At 40.6% G+C, this 17,574-nt stretch overlaps 1 protein-coding gene across 1 annotated transcript in view; it reads left to right on the top strand.

Moving 5' to 3' along the window:
- The window catches only part of WWTR1 (WW domain containing transcription regulator 1), a 193,538-nt gene that overhangs the window by 167,043 nt on the left and 8,921 nt on the right, over window positions 1-17,574 (top strand). The window contains exon 3 of the mRNA XM_006876363.1: window positions 160-362. Coding sequence (XP_006876425.1) covers window positions 160-362 — 203 coding nt within the window. The remainder of the gene's footprint in view (window positions 1-159; window positions 363-17,574) is intronic.

Here is a 17,574-nt window from a genome sequence, read left to right as displayed (position 1 = left end):
GAATTAAGGTAATAATTATTTAAACAGTAATGATTAACATAAAGTACTTTGGAAGAAATATCTGGAATACTTACTCTAAGACACAAAGTGTTTAGTTGGTCTCTTTGTGATAACATATTGCAGGTCTGGTTATTAACCTGTAGGTCTTTTCTCCTGTAGTGATGAACCACCAACACCAGCAGCAAATGGCACCCAATAACCTGAGCCAGCAGAGCCACCCTACTCAGAACCCACAAGCAGGACTCATGACCATGCCCAATGCATTGACCACTCAGCAGCAACAGCAGCAGAAACTGCGGCTTCAGCGGATCCAGATGGAGAGAGAGAGGATTAGAATGTGCCAAGAGGAGCTCAAGAGGCAGGTATGGCCTTCCGTAGCACATAATGGCGGCTCCGTGGCCTTGGTGCCAAGACTAAGGGTATGTGTTTTCAATCATGGTAAACCTTTCTCGAGAAGCATGGAAGGCCTGAAGTCCTAATCCAGACCTCATGATTGGAGTCTAGTTTCTTCTGCAAACATCCTGTCTGTACTGTGTTGAGAGCCAAATTTATGAATACAAAGTCTGGTTATATTCGTATGACTGCCTTTGGCTTCCACTACTAGTCTTCAGAAAAAGAAAAGAGAAAAGAGAGAGTAAAGGGCATGTTTTAATTATCTATTGCTGTATAGCAAAATTTCCCAAAACTTAGTGACTTAAAACAATAACCGGTTTATTATATCACATGATTATGTGGGTCAGGAATTTGGGCAGGGCTCAGCTGGGCTATTCTTCGGCTCTATGTGGTGGTGTGGTATTGACTGAGGTCACTTGGTGGTATTTATCCAGTGGGTGGGCTGGTCTGAAGGGTCCCAGATGGCTTCACTCAAGTTTGTGGTGCCATGGTGAGGATAGCTGGAAGACTGGGCTTAGCTAGAACTATAGCCTGGGGCATCTACATGCGACATCTCCAGAATGGCAGTCTCAGATCTCTCAGAGACAGTGTTCTAAGATACAAGAAGTAGAAGCTGCCAGTTCTAAGAGCTTGACTCTGGAAACTCTCACAGAGTCACTTTTGCTATATTCTTTCCATCAAAACAGTCACAGAACCCCCTCAGATTAAAGCAGACAGTAGAGGAGACAGTCTCTGAAAGGGAGAACAAAGAATCTTTGGCCATCTTTACTTCACCACAGTATGTGAGAAAGAGTTGGAAAAATTGAAGAGAGAAGGAAAGTGGTTTGTATCACGACTTTGATAGCAAGCTTTGCAAAACTGCCTACACATGGATGGGGCTGCCTTTATGCCATCCACCATTCATTCACTTATTTCATCAGTTAACTGAATGTTGCTGTGTGTCTGCTGTGGATCAGGCTTAGAGTTACACTTCAAAACATGAATAAAAGAGAACCCTGAATGAACCCACAGTTTTCTCCCTGCTTCCGTGGCTTGGTCTGTGGAAGAGTATAATGCTCTCTTCTCTGTTGCAAAACTAATGTAACTCATAATTGCAGATCTCATAAATTCTGCTGGCTGCATTTTAGGGAGGAAAGCTTCAGTTTATTGTTCTAATTCCTCAGGCTTTGCTTTATGACTCATGTGAAGCAAGATAACATGGGTAGCTTCCCTTTTCTGGTTTATGCAAATAGGTGATTTTAACTGCTCCATAGAACTTTATTCCAGGGCCAGGGGTGTTAGGGTAAACACAGTTTTTGTTTTGCTTTGATTTTTAAGTTACATCTGATGTTTTAAAAAACATACATTGACTTCAATTAATGAATAATACATTTTTCATCAAGTAAGTTCTAGGGTCTATATACTACACCATGTGTGAATGAAAATTGTTTCTTAGATAAAGCTTTTGAACATGAGAGGGAAAAGTCTAAGTTGTGCTTTGTTGCCCAACTGAACTTTTCCTCTGAATTTAAGGAATACACGTCTATAACGTGACTGCAGTGGTACCCTCCCCTGAGGATTTGTGTCTGAACTTCCATGGTTATTTCAGGGTAACAGTTGTTTATACTGTTTTTAGAAATACAATATCAGGTTTCTTGGCAGGAAATAATTGTTTTATTATTTTCTGCCTTTGGATAAAGCTATTTGGACATTTTTTTCTAGTTTATAATGTAGAGTAAATTACACAGTATTATAGTAGTATTTATAAATTTCTAGTTTGTATTTGAAGGAACCTTAATTACTTTTTGTTTTGCTCTGCTTTTTTCACAAAGCTATGACGGTTATGTGCAGAATGATCTGTTTCTCAGTATCTGCCTTTTTCTGTATTTCTCTTTTGCTTGCGCCACCTCCTTCTTTCCCACAGAAAGAATTTCTGAAAAGGGGTGGGAGAAGTGCCCCAAATTATTGCCTTTATTCAAACTGTAGGTGCCTTTGAAGCAGAATATAGTACTGATGGTTCCTATTACAGAAATGCCAACGAAGTTCCTCAAGTGCTGATCCCTTAATGTTAAGGAACTTGTAGCATGTTGCTGTGTCACAGCACTGGGAAGGACAACAGCAGTAAAATGGTGTCCAGATTTTGCTGAAGAGTGAGAGGCTCCTTTAATTTTTGAGAAACAGAGCAGTTTGAAGGAAGAGATTGAATGGATGGTTCTGTTATCTTCTTTTTATTATGAGATTCAGGAAAAAAGGTCTAAATATACTTTTTTTCCAGGTGAAATTAACTTTAATCATACATTCTATGTAATCCAGTGTATTGAAACTATTATCATTTTAGCATGTACTCAGTATGCAACATTGCCAAAACCTGGTGTGCGTGTATTTAAGACTTATAGCACATCACAATTTGAGCTAGCTATGTTTCTTTCAGTACTCAGTAGCCACATATGGAAATGTATTGGACAGTGCAGTGCCAGACCACTCGAAGGGATGGCTGGGGTTGGTACCTTCATGGGTCCCCATGGGATTGAGCACTTACTGTGTGCCAGGCACCGTGCTTTATCTCATTTCAGTCTCACTCCAAGGCTACGAGGTAGGGAGTGCTTTACTCCTTTCTACAGGTGAGACAACTGAGGGTCAACGAGGTCAAGTGACTGGGCTGACATCTCCCAGGGGCCCATTAAATGTACTTTTTAATTGTGGATATTTTGATTCCCATTCAGAATCAGCCTGATACACTATGTAAGTCCATTCAGTCAATGTTGGAGTATTCTATAATAGTTCTTTGGGCGTTTTCCAAAACACCTGATTGTTCACGTGTGCATTATGCATATCATTTGGTGCTTTTGTGGTGGTGTTTATTTTTTAAATTTTTTGCTTTTGGTGACTCCCTACCTCACTATATTGTTAGAACAAGGCCAGGACAGTGCAGGAAAGTAAACTGGAAGTATTAATGACATCGGGTTTAGCTGCTTCTAGGCATCTGGTAGAAATACGTAGAGATTAGAAGGTGGTTGTCTTGGTAAGATATGAAGATTATCTGTAGAATTCTGTTTGTTCTGTAGAATTCTCTCATGCTCTGGGTAGTCAACAACTGCCCATTGTACAGTTTGTAATTAGCTTGTTCCCTTTTGTTCACAGAGGATTTCATTCGACTGCCTTCCAGTTTGGAAGCCCTATCCTTCGCTCTATCTTTAGTAATAAGAGAGGTTGGAAATTTTAATAAGTAGGTGAATTTAATAAGTAGATAATGACTGTGAAAATGTCATAGGAATCGTAGCGTAATGGTTACGAGTCAAGCTGTTAACCTCAAGGTCCGCAGTTCAAAACTACCAGCCATTCCATGGGAGAAAAATGAAGCTCTCTGCTCCCGTAAAGATTTACAGCCTCAGAAACCCTGTACAGGGTCACTATTGAGTCAGAACAGACTCCACAGCACACCACTACTACCATGTAAATAAAGAAGACAGGAGAAGAATCAGTGCGTTTGAATTTGGTGTTGGTGAAGAATATTGAAAGAACCATGAACTGCCTAAGGAGTACAAAAATCTGTTATGGAATAAGCATAGCTAGATTTCTCCATTAAAGCAAGGATGGCAAGACTTCCTCTCTTGTACTTTAGACATATTGTCCAAAAGGACTCGTCCATAGAGAAGGAGAAGGACATTGCACTTAGGAAAGTATAGGATCAACAAAAGAGATAAAGCCCTTCCAATGAGATGGATTGACATAGTAGCAGCAACAATGGCTCAAATTTAACAGCCATTGGCACAGGCCCGGGCCTTGTACATAGGGTTGTTATAAGTTGAAATCTACTCGATGGAACCTAACAACAACATGTAAATATTCAGTGTAATTTCTTCCTCCTCCTCCTTATGCTATGCCATTTTTCCTCTAGGGATAGACACATAGTTCTCACTTTTCAGCCATCTCATTAGCTGACATTTTGCATTTACAGAAGTGAAACAATCTATGTGTTTTGTGCATTAATGAATGTGCATCTGGCAGTAACATGCTAAGCTGTGAGTAATTATGGCTGTGATAGTTAAAGTGGTGTATCAACTTTGCCTGGGCCATGAATCTCGATGGTTTGGTAGATATGTGATGATGTAATGTAGCAGTTAATAATGACGTAGTTATCTTCCATTTTATGATCCGATGTAACATCCTTCATTTTCACATAATGCTGATATTTTACACAACAGCCTGGTCCTTGGGACCTAAAAATGTCATCAGTGAGGAGTGGGTGTAATCTAATGATGTTGCTCTGTCGAATAAACAACTCTTCAGCAACGATCCTTGTTAAACAATCTGACGTACATCTTACGATGCTAAGAGCTATTGTGCATTGTAATCATGCCAGGATATTAACAAAAATGAATTAAGGGGAAGTCTGATTATAAATCTAAAGTGAGCCTCCATCATTTCAGGATAGAAAAATCATATTTTTTTCATTCCTCTTTCCTTTCTATCTTCGTTTACTTATTCAGTCAACATTTATTTAATGGGAAATAATAGAAAGATAAATGGAGTATTTCTGCCCTCAAATCATTTATATCTTACCAAAGTAGACAAAATGATTAAATATGATGAAAATGGGTGGTCAGAAAAGTAAATTAAAATCATTTCCTTCTTCCTGAGGTTCTGTAGCTATGACCTTTGACTCTCATTTAATGGAGCTGAGTGAGACCAAGCACAGCACAGACTTCTGGGAAAGGGAGCATAAGATGTTTCTTTTCTTTTTTTTTTTAATGGCCCCTAAGGCCGCTAGATAGTTGTACAGATCTGTAGGATTGTGAATCCAGAGCAGTTAAGAAGTTCTCCTTATTGATTAGGAATCTTCTGAAGTAGAGAGTAACTTTAAAAAAGGACCCTACAATTTACCGGTGGAATCTCCTGGTGTGGGACTGTTGGGTAAGCACAAGATTGCTAACCACAAGATCAGCAGTCCAAACCCTCCAGCTGCTCCTTGGAAACTCTATACAGGGTCGTTGGGAATCAGATTGACTCGATAGGACTTAGCAACAGCAACAATGTTGTCCTTCTACAGTGCAAATGGTTTTCACTTACGTAAAAGTTAGCAGTGAAAACCCAACCAGAAGTGCTGAACAACAACAACAACAAAAGGCCTGGCAAACTGCTGGCATGACAATTACAGCCAAGAAAAGCCCATGTTGGGGTCGTGATGAGTCAGAATAGACCTGATGGTAATAGGTTTTGTTTGGGGACTTTTGGGGGTGTGGAAGGGGGGAGTGTTTTACAGCAGTAGAGTTCCACTCCTTATATCTGATATCTGATGGATGATCTTGGAATACGGCAGGTTGTCCCACTAGAGTAGTGCCCCAGAGCACACAGCCTTATTACAGAGTGAGGTCTTTCCTACATCAACAGACATCAAACACAGACATCATGGAAACTGGATATTCGTAAAAGACATCCTCCATTGCTCATGATAATGAGAGTTTTGTTTTTACTACATTTCCCAAAAGGATGGATATGAGGCAGTTTCAGGTTCACCAAAGAAATGGCAACCCTAGAAAAAATAAACAATTCTAAGTTGGAAATTTGTTTTTTTGTGTTTAAGAAATTAAAATATAGTTTGTGGTAATTGTTTTTGCTTTTGGTTTAATAGAAACATATGTTGTTATTGTTGTTGTTAAGTGCCGTAAAGTCAGTTCCGACCCATAGCAACCCAGTATAGGTATTCCTAGAAGGGACTGGTGAGCTTGAACTGCCAAACTTGCCATTCAAACCGACTTTGCTGCCAAGAGCATTAACCCATAGTGCCATACCAGGACTTCAAAGAAACATGGAGCTCTTTTTATTTGAAAATAATGTAGTTTATTGGGGTTTTTCTTCTGAAATAAAAGAAAGCATTTTGCTAAATGAAAGAAGCCAGGTTCCAAAAGCTACATGCTATAGGATTCCACTTAGAACATTCTGGAAAAGGCAGAACTAGAGGGATTGAGAAGAGCTAGTTGATTGCCAGGTGTTGGGGGTGTGTACAAGAGCCATGTACAAGGACCACGGAAGGGAAGCGTAAGTGACTATTGTGGGGAATGCTGACTCTGTGTCTTGATTGTGGTGACCGTCTCACAGCCCCATGCTTTTGTTAATACTCAGAGCTGAACCAAAGAGTCAGTCTTGCTCTTTGTAAATTTGAAAAATAGATAAAACTGCCATATAAAACTCCCAAACATACATTCATTGTAGAAAATATGTAAAGTACACAGAAACAACAGAAAATAATAATCAGGGTGGCGCTGTAGGATAAGCACTGGACAGCGCACTGTCAGGTTGGTGGCTCAAACCCATCAGCTGCTCCTCAGAAACCCTATACAGAGTTTCTGTGACTCAGAATTGACTTCACAGCACTAACAAACAACAGCTTCTAGAGAGCTGCTGGGAAGCTGTCCATGATTTCTTTCCAGTCCTTTTGCCTGTGTACTTGGTTTTATAAAACAAAATTGGTAGCATACTAGGATACGGTATTATAGCCTTTTCTTTCTTATTATTATGGTGTTATGTGCTGTTGAGTCAGTTTTGACTCATAGCGACCCTGTATTGGGTTTCTGAGGAGCAGCTGGTGAGCTTGAACCACCAACCTTGTGGTTCAAACCGACCTTGCAGTCCAGCGCACCACACCAGCACTCTGTTTTCCTTAATATACCAGAACTGCACATAATTTTTAAAAAATCATCAGAGCCACAGTTGCCCACCCTGCCTATAGAATATTCTCCTGTTACATCTTAAAAGTCAACACAGTGTTTGTTCAGTATCATAAAGGGCATGACTGCAACTCTGTTAGATAAAATGGAAAATGTTAGTAACTGGTAAGAATTGAGAAACAGTCTTTTGTCAGTCCCTATTCATGCATCTAAGAGAACAATTCTTTGGCATGAAAACAGATTCATGGCTTTATCTGAGGAGAGTATTTCTTTCCATAAGTATATGCATTTAAATTTTTTTAAAAATACAAAAAAACTAAGGAGTCTTCTGCCTTCATTTTAACCTAAGGCCATCCTTTCTGTTCCCAGAGTCTGGAAGACTGTAAGTAGAGAAGTGTTTGCTACTCTTTGCCCCTTCTCCAGAGGCAGCGTTGTTGAAAAAATTATTGTTATTTTCAAACGAATTGAGCACTGTTCTTACCTTAATTGGGGATTGGTGGATGGAATAATTCAGCTTGTCAAACAAAAATGCTGAGTAAGCCTGGCCTCTGGTTTCCAGGGCGACAGGGACAAGGCAAGAGGTTTAGACAGGAGGCTGAAGAATTCTTTTGGCAGGTCTCACAGATTTCTGTTCAGCTTGACAGCCACCGCCAAGCCCAGCCGGCCAGCTGGCCCCTCTAACAGCCATTCCTGACCAAGGGCTCCATGGAGGGACACACCCGGCTGTGAATAGAGCTGGTCTGGGGAAGCTTATGAGGTCTGTTTTTTGTTATGTGAAGAATAGCTTTCAAGAGGTTAAAAAGTGTCATATCATAGTAGATCATGATGCATAAATGGTGACTATTTTCTAATTTTTACTTCAGAACATGGGATTACATTTTAACTTTTAGAAAAAAATAGTGTACAGATAGGAATCCTGGTGTGGTGCTATAAGATAAGCACTGAACTGAGAACCACAAGATCTGTGGTTCAAACTCACCAGCTGCTTGCTGCTTCTCAGAAACACTATACAGGGTCGCTATGAGTCAGAACCCACGCTACAGCGCTTGGCAACAGCTTACAAATAGGTTAGATTTCAGAGTTGATGGGGATATAGAGGTCATTTTGTCCAACACTTAGTCAGAATATAAGTCCTTCAGTAGTACCTTGGAAGTCGTGGTGTGGTGCTGTAGGATAAGCACTGGACTGCTAACTGCAAGGTCAAACCCACCAGACACTTCTCGGAAATCCTATACAGGGTTACTATGAGTCAGAACTGACTCGATGGCACTTAACAGCAACAATAGTAACTTGGAGGAGTTTGGGTGGCACGATGCTTCTATCAAGATTATAGCCAAGGATATCCTCTGGAGTAGTTCTGCTCTCCACATGGGGACACAACGAGTCCACTTACTTATTTGTTCAACAGACACTGAAGGCATTAAATATACAACAGTGATCAAACAGATCTAGTCTCTAGTCTCTGTCATTGAAGAGCTTCTATTCCAGCTTTCTTCTTGGATCGACTATCAACACTCAAGGAAGCAGCTGTCAAGAAATCAAACGATATATTGCATTAGGCAAATCTGCTGCACAAGACCTTTTTAAAATGTTGAAGAGCAAAGATGTCAGCTTGAGGACTAAGGTGCACGTGACCTAAGCCATGGTATTTTCAATAACCTCATATGCATGTGAAAGCTGGACAGTGACTAAGGAAGACCATAGAAGAATTGATGCTTTTGATTTATGGTGTTGCAGGAGAATAATGAAAGTGCCATGGGCTGCCAAAAGAACTAACAGATCTGTGTTGGAAGAAGTGCAGCCAGAGTGCTCCTTGGAGGTCAGGATGACCAAACTTTGTCTCTCATACTTCGGGCATATTGTCAGGAGGGACTAGTCGCTGGAGAAAGGGTATCATATTTAGTAAGGTGGAGGTTCAGAGAAAAAAGAGAAAGACCCCCAGTGAGATGGATTGGCAAAATGGCAGAATCAGTGGGCTCAAGTGTGGCAACAATTGTGAAGTTGGCCCAGGATCGGGCAGTGTTTTGTTCTGTTGTGTATAGGGTCGCTATGAGTAGGTATTGACTCGATGGCACCTAACAACAACAACATTCCAGCTTTTGTCAAACTTCTTATTTGCCTACAAGTTCTAGAAATACTCAATTTTGTAAAATGTTCTGGTGTTCCCTTGCTGAGGAATAATACCAACTTAAAAAAAAAAAAAGACAAAATAAACTTCACTGCCATCCTCCTGACTCATAGTGACCCTATAGGAGAAAGTAGAACTGCCCTGTGGGGTTTCCGAGGCTGTGGACCTTTACAGGGAAGCAGATGTCCTGTCTTTCTGCCACAAAGCAGCGGGTACACTCAACAATTCATCTTAAAGTTAGCAGCCAAGAGCTTAACCACTGCACCACCAGGTCTCAATTCAAAGGGCCCTTTTGGAAAAATGTTCTAAGTTGAAATATTTTTTTAAATGGGGGTTTACTAAGTTTGCACAAAAGAAAAAACAAATAAACCTCTTCTGTGTCCGATGTTAATGAGATCACTGAGGTTTAAAGAAATCCTGCGTTTCAAAATCCATTTTGCTTCTTTTTTATTTTTTTAAGTGAAGAGAGAAAAATATCTAAATTATAATGTTTCCTTTAACATGATCTAAGGGACAACAGAAGCAGATTGCAGAATAACACACAATTGCTGTATACATCCTGAATTAAAAGAACCTCAAACAGACCATGGATAGTAATTATGGACTTAACAAATGTCTTCCCCAAAGTGTCCAAGTTTCCACTCTTCTTTCGTAGCGACAGCTTGGCAGCTGAGCATGTGTGATGAGGTATTTTCAAATAAGGAGGCTCCAGGAAATGTGACTGTGAATTTCTAGAATCCCTAGGCACAGGGTTAAAAAGTGATTTATATTAGGGCCTTTCTTTTTCTATAAAGAAGGTAAATAATTCTACATTCTGCTTCTGAAGTCCCTTGGGGTTTCGGCAGCGAGAACAACTTTTCTGCCCCAGAAAAATACAAACCTGTTGCCATCCAGTCAAGTCTGACTCGTGTTGTTGTTGTTAAGAGCCACTGAGTCATTTCTGGCTCATAGCGACCCTGTATAGAGTTTCTAAGAAACGGCTGGTGGGTTTAAATCACCAACCTTTCAGTTAGAAGTCCAGTGCTAATTCTAGAGCACGATACCAGGACTCTAGTCCAGCTTGTTGTTACATGTCGTCGAGTTGGTTCTGACTCACTCATAGCTACCCTGTGTAGGGTTTTTGAGGAGTGGCTGGTGAGTATGAACCATTGACCTTGAGGAGGAATGCTTATCCGACAGTGCTACACCAGGACTCCAGTGCCACCAATAGTGATTCTGTAATGCAGAGTAGAACTACCCCATTGGGTTTCCAAAGCTGTAAATCTTTACAGACACAGACTGCTGTGTCTTTCTCCTGCAGAGTGGCTGGTGGGTTCGAACCACAGACCTTTCAGTAAGCAGATGAATATTAATACACTGAACTACCAGGGCTCCTTTTTGGCACCAGAGCAACTATTTTAATGTTAGGATTTCAGAATATTGCCTTTTTTCCCCCCATTTGTTTCTACTCACCCCACCCTTTATAATTAAAACAATCCAGTCTCCCATTTTTGTAGAATCCTTACGCTCACCACACACACTTAAATCCAGCAGAGCACCCTCAGAAGAGGTTATTGTCATTTGTCTCCCTTTGAAGTACATTCCAGGGAGGGCAGGAGCTGGCTGGAGGGAGGTGTTCCCTCAGCCAAGGACAGGCAGGGCTGCAAGATGCTTTCAGCTGCTGTTTACATTCTCACCTCCTCTGTTGATTCACTCCACCAGCAAGCTGTAGGCCAGTGGGGGAGTCAGAAGGAAAGTAGGTTTGAGGTTTGCTTCCAGGGACACCTATTAATCAGCATTTGTCTTTAACATCCCTGACCCCTCCAGCAATTTTACACCGCCGCTCCTCCCCAGCTGCTAGGAGAGGGTGTTTTTGAATCCACCTATAATTATTCTTTCCAGAGACCTAGATGGACAGACCACAAACTCCGAAAGAAAAATTCAAGTCATTGTTTTGCAACAGTCTTTCCACCCCCATATTGGATGTGGAGATAAAATATAAAGTTGTGGTGGGAGAGAGTAAGGGCGGGGGTACCAGCGACAGCGTTCCAGAACTTTCTGTAACTGGCCTTTAAAATAGGAACTTAAAACTTTGCTTGATTTGTTGTGAATTCCCAAGACACTAGCTCCACCCATATATGTTGAAAAGGAGAATAAAATTCATCCAGTTGAATTTCTTTCCTAATTCAGAAAGGGAAACTGTGTTTGGGACAGTTAAACAGGCTATTTCAGTAAATCCTCATTTCAACTGTCTAAGGTGAGGATATTGGTATTCCTGTTTTATAACTGTGAAAACAGGCTCAGGGAAATGAAGTAACTTGCCAAAGTCCACAGAAAGTGGGTGAAAGGGCTGAATATTTAAAGTCTACCAACCTCAACACTTGGCTTCCTCTCTCTGCCACACTGTCATTGTGTGGTGGCTCTAAGAACAGATTCCAGGGACTGGACCCTCCTGACAACATACCCAAAGTACAAAGTCCATGCTTCTAAGAAGATTGCTGGCTGTACTTCTTCCAAGACAGATTTGTTTGTTCTTCATGCAGTCAATAGTATTTTTTTTTAAATAAGTACAACTGTGATTGAAAAAAATTGTTATAGGAGCTGATGGAGACATAGTTGACTTGGATTTTGAATTTGGATAGTCATTAGTGGCATTAAGAGAAAGCTTGAAGTGAGGAAAAAGAGCTATTTGGGGGCCAAATGAGGAGTGCTATGTGAGAGGCCTGTTGAGTTGCAGACACCAGCTGGGCACATTTCTTTAGAAATTCAGGGCTGGAAGAGGAAAATGGTATGTGATATACTATGTCTGTGGTGGTCATGGATGGTATCCTAGAAGAGGTGGTTTCACAGAGCCACTAAGAATGGGGAAGATATGGCTAGATGAAAAGGGACCCAGAGTCATGAAAAATCTAGGAAACTGAAGGCTTGTCTGGGAGGCTGTGGTGGGCAAAGGTGGAAATGACCCTGGGAAGGCCTGTGAATAGACCTGTAACTGGAGTAGAGTTGGGAGATGAGAGACAGGGACTTGGATGTTCCAGTCAGTTTACCACGTGTTAACCTAGATGCTCTGGTAGCGTAGTGGTTACGAATTGGGCTGCGAGCCGCAAGGTCAGCAGTTCAAAACTACCAGCTGTGTTCTGCGGGAGAAAGATGAGGCTATCTGCTCCCATAAAGATTTACAGCCTCAGAAACCCTGTACAGTGTCGCTATGAGTCAGAACCGACTCCACGGCACATAACAACAACAACAACCTAGATGTGTGAGAGCTAAGGGCCAAACGTGGAGATACAGCTACCCTGCTCTGTTCTGTGTGAGTCAGGAGGCCTGACTCATGTCCTTGGACACCTAGGCTTACTGTCACCCCTCTGTTTATACATACATTTACTTAGGCCCCATCCTCTGTCTTGACCTCAGATGTTGTAGCTCCATCAGTCTTGACAGCTGCTTCAAGTCAAACTGAAGTCAGGTGTGCTTGTATTTCTTTTCCACCTGTGCAGATGTCATAAAGGCAGATGTCATGTGGCAGTCGAAATCACACTAGGTGTGAGGTTTAAATAATATCCTGAAATCTAATTATTTAAAAAAAAAATTTTTTTTTTCTCCCTTATTCAGGGGAAGATGTGTTAGTGAGGTTAGTCTTTTTGAAGTTTTGGGTTCTGTATTGCTTTTTGTCTTCTTAATTCATAACCAGAAACGAGAAAGTATTTTCATTCAATGAAATGTTAGAGTTTTCAAAGTGATATAATTGGATTTCGTTTTCCGTGGCAGTGGAGAAAGTCAGGTAGGGAACTCTCCGTGCTAGAGGGAATGGTATCTCACTCAGGAAGTGCTCACAGAACAACTCCAGAGCTCCGGATCTACCATAAGTTCCAGGATGTTAGTTTCCCACACTTGCAAGTGAAAAAAAATCATGATACTAAGGAAAATACTGCAAGTTAGGAATCTGGAGATGGGACTACCACTGTGGCCACCCTGCCCTGGCAGAGTTTAGAGGGCAGGGCTCCAGCCAGTCCGTCTAAGAAAACCAGCGCTAAAAGCCGTGCAGAGACATTTGCAAAAAAAAAAAAAAGAAGTACAGGAGACTACACATTTCTCCCTCTTTTTAGCTGCCCCACCTTCGTTGCTCAGCCCGGACAACATCAGCCGTGGAGACACAGCCCTAAAATTTTCTCCTCCAGGACCCTTGGCGGCTGTCTGCCATGGAGTTGGTTCTGACTCCAGGCTACCCTGTGCGGGGTTTCCGGGGCTGTGGGTCTTTGCGGGAGCAGAGCGCCTTGCCTTTCTCCCACAGTGAGGCTGGTGGTTTCCAGCTGCTGACCTTGCAGTTCACGGCCCCATTCGTTGCTGCTCTGCTACCTGGCCTTCCTGCACAGGACCCATATAAAGCAATCTGTAAAACCCCAACATAAAAGGACTCAAGCGTCTCGAGAATTGCCCTGTGCACACACAGATACCTAACTGATCTTCAGAGAGAAAAATAGTGGACAATCTTTCTCCCATTAACTTCTTAATATCTACCTGCACACCTCTACCATAGTGACTAGAGGAGGGGCCTGAGAGCACGGAAACCCTCACCCACTGCTGGAGGAATCCACCTTGCACATACACTGCCTGTGTAGCTCGGGACAGTCAACCACAACTTCATTTCTATTCCAAAGTGGTGGTTCTTGTCTCTGCATTTATATTACTTCCGCTTTTGGTCCTTTTGATCACATCTTTCACACAGGATTTTCTCCCTACATTACCCAAGAAGAGAGAGCAATCATGGCCATATAGCCAAGCTATAAGCATACCCCATAATATTCCACCACTGAGACAAGAGCCAACAACACCTGATAAACATTACATGTGAACAGGGGAGCCTATCTCCTGATCATATTCACCAGGAAACACCCAGCAAGCTTAACAACAAACAGCAAACATCCACTCAAGCTTTAAAAAAAAAAAACCACATAATTGTCAGAAACGACGAACAAAAAACATCAAATGATATTGAAAACTGTCCAAAAACAGAAGAGAATAGCTGAGACAAATGAGCTGGAGACAGACAAGGGCTTTCTAGAAGAGGAGGAAGAGCAGGTTTTGGATATATCTGAGAAAGAATTCAGAATGATATGAAAACAAATTCAAATGCTCCGAAAAGGAGTGGAGGAAAACAAGGAAGAAGTCAGGAAAGTACTACAGGAGCAATCAAATAAGAATGATACGACATTGGACACAATTCAAAACCTTCAAGAAGAGGTCCAGATTATTAGTAAGGTATCAGAAATGGATAATACACTGAAAATGGGAAGGAGCAGAATAGAAGAGATGGAAGCCAGAACTAGCGAAGTGCAAGACAAATCTCTCAACACTGCTAAGATAGAAGAACAAGCAAAAAAAAAGGATAAAAAAATCTGAAGAGAGTCTAAGATTCATGCTGGATAACATGAAGAGGAACAACTTAAGAAATGGCATTCTGAAACAGGAAGAATCAGAGACGTTCACAGAGGAAATAGTTGAAGAACTTCTGGAAGAAAATTTCTCTGACATCTTGAAAGATGAGAAGATCAACATTCAAGAAGCCTAACATACCCTAGGAAGGACAGACCTCAAAAGAAAGTCACGAACACATATAATAATCAAGCTCTCCAAAATCAAAGACAAGGAGAGAATACTAAAAACAGCCAGGGAGAAGAGAAATGTCACTTATAAAGGCAAGCAAATCAGATTAAGCTCTGACTATTCAGAACAAACCATGCAGGCAAAAAGGCAATGGGGGGACATATACAAAGCCCTACACAAGAAAAAAAAACTGTCAACCAGGAATCGTCTATCCTGCAAAACTATCAATCAAACATGATGGTGTGATCAAGACATTCCACGATAAACAGAATCTGAGAGATTCTATCAAAACCAACCCAGCACTTTGAAACATCAAAGTGATATAATTAAATGCTGAAGGATAAGCACTGGACTGCTAACCACAAGGTTGGTGGTTCAAACCCATCACCCATTCCTTGGAAACCCCATACAGGATCACTATGAATTGAAATCAACTTGACAGCACTTAACAACAACAACATAATTAAGTGAAAAGAAACTTACAAGTCTCTACGTTTTTAAAAACAAAACCACATTTTTTTTTAGCCTTGCCAACTCATCATGAATTTCACACTTTGGTTTAATCCTTCACAGGTGAAAGTTTGCCAGGAAGAAGTGTCTCACCTCTAAACATAGATCAATTTCACTTGATGAAATTGAATGGGACTTTTAAAATTGTTTGGTTTTGGTTTTGACTTTTGGTTTGTGAATATGGAATGCAAAACTTGGTATGATAATAATTGTTGTTATGTGCCGTCGAGTCAATTCTGACTCATAGTGACTCTGTATAGGGTTTCTGAGGAGCAGCTGGTAGGATTGAACTGCTGACCTTGTGGTTTGCAGTCCATTGCTAATCCTACAGCACCACTCCAGGACTCCATGATAATAATTAGTTAACATTTATTAAGTGATCTCTTGTGCCCAGGCACTGTTGTAAGTACCCTTATGTGTCTTACCTGTCTTGTCCTATGCCACCTGGACACCTCTCAGACTGTAAAAATCCAACAAACAAAAACTACTGCCATCAAGTCGATTCCGACTCATAGTGATGCTGAGGTTATCAATCTTTACAGGGGCAGACAGCCTCTTATTTAGGTGTTTCTTCACCCTTGGTACATTAGCAACCTTTAGTCATTTGAAAGTAGAAAATGATACTGTCAGTTACACAGAAGACTGTGGTGTCCAAGTCTTCACAGGAGATAGGGAAGCAATCTGGGTACACGGAGACTAAAGAATGGCACCTCAGCTGATCTTCAATTTAAAATACAGGAAGTTTTCTCCAATGTAAGTTCTTCCAGATTTGGTCATTGTAAATTATTGTTGTTGTTAAGTGCCGTTGAGTCAGTTCTGATAATAGCAACCCTGAATAGGGTTTCCGAGGACCAGCTGGTGGGTTTGAACCACCAGTCTTGCTGTTTTCAGTCACATTGTTTATCCTATTGCACTATACCCAATTTTATTTCTTTTTTTAGCCAACCGCAAGTGTTATTTCAAAAGTCTATATTATGTCTGGAGACCTGGTGTGGCACTGTGAGTTAGTGCACTGGACTTTAAAGTCAGTTTGAACCTCAGGGTCGGTGGTTCAGGCTCACCAACTTCTGCTCGAAAACCCTAGGGTTGCTATGGGTTGGAACTGACTAGATAGCACTTAACAGCAACAACAACAAATATTATTTGGTAAATACTCAGAATAAGTTAAATGAACAGGAAAGTTTAGAACTATATATTTCATATCTAGTTCCTGACATTTGTTCTTATGTTTGAAATTTTAATTTTCATATTATTTATCTATCATACCAGATGATAATTTATTCTTTTAGATTATCATATATGTTTTTTAATCCCACAAAGTTACGGAAATGATTATTAATATATTTAAACTCTGAGCACCTGGAGTTGGCAAATTTACCCAGTAGTCATATAATTTTATCACGTATAAAGAAATGTCATGGATTTTTTGTTATACTTTTTGTATCACATAATCAGTATATATGTTTTAAAAGATAAATCCCAACATTTATTCCAGATGGTTAGACTGATTTTTTAATATATATAATAAAGGTTCCTCAACCGGAACCGACTTAGAGCTCTACCCTAGTCCTGGTGTGGCACTGTGTGTTGATGCACCGAACTGCAAAGTTGTTTTGAACCACAAGGTCAGTGATTCAAGCTCACCAGCTGCTCTCCGGAAACCCTCTACAGGGTCGCTATGGGTCAGAACTGACTCAATGGCCCTTAACAGCAACAACCACAATATGTACAACTTCATAAGTTTGTTCAAAGTTAGCACTCAAATATTCCTTGCATTTACAGTTTACAAAGAACTGGGAATAAAATCATAGATGCAATGTTTTCAGGCCGTGGTTTGGGGTGTATGCATGTGCCCGAGGGATTGGCACTAGCAGGCCCAGTCTCCTCACGCCAGCTTCAATCAGACACTTTCCATTGTTTTTCCATAGAAGGCTTCCAAGAAAGCTTTTGTTTGAAAATAAGGCTTCTCCCACCATGTAAAGACAATTCTTATAAAATAATTAGGTTTTCTAAATTTATTCAGAAGGTACTTCCAAGATTTCGATTATATACAAAAAACTGTTTTTGTTTTTTTCTTAAACTAAAAAAAAAAGAACAGAACTCCATTATTTGTTCTTGTGCCTTTAATGAGTTAATTAATAAAATTGACATTGGCTAACTATTCTGATTATTTACAATATGAATGACAAGAAATGAGCCAGGGTACTTATTTCAGTGTAGGTTTCACATCAGTTAGGTCTCTCCCCGTTGTAAGCGTCATGCTATCATAACTCCTAGTAACACTATAGTGAACTTTAGTAACCTAAAGTTTTT

The sequence above is a fragment of the Chrysochloris asiatica genome, unplaced genomic scaffold (assembly GCF_000296735.1).
Source record: "Chrysochloris asiatica unplaced genomic scaffold, ChrAsi1.0 scaffold00376, whole genome shotgun sequence".
NCBI lineage: Eukaryota > Metazoa > Chordata > Mammalia > Afrosoricida > Chrysochloridae > Chrysochloris > Chrysochloris asiatica.
Note: the sequence above shows the minus strand (reverse complement) of the source record. Positions and strands in the feature narration are given on the sequence as shown.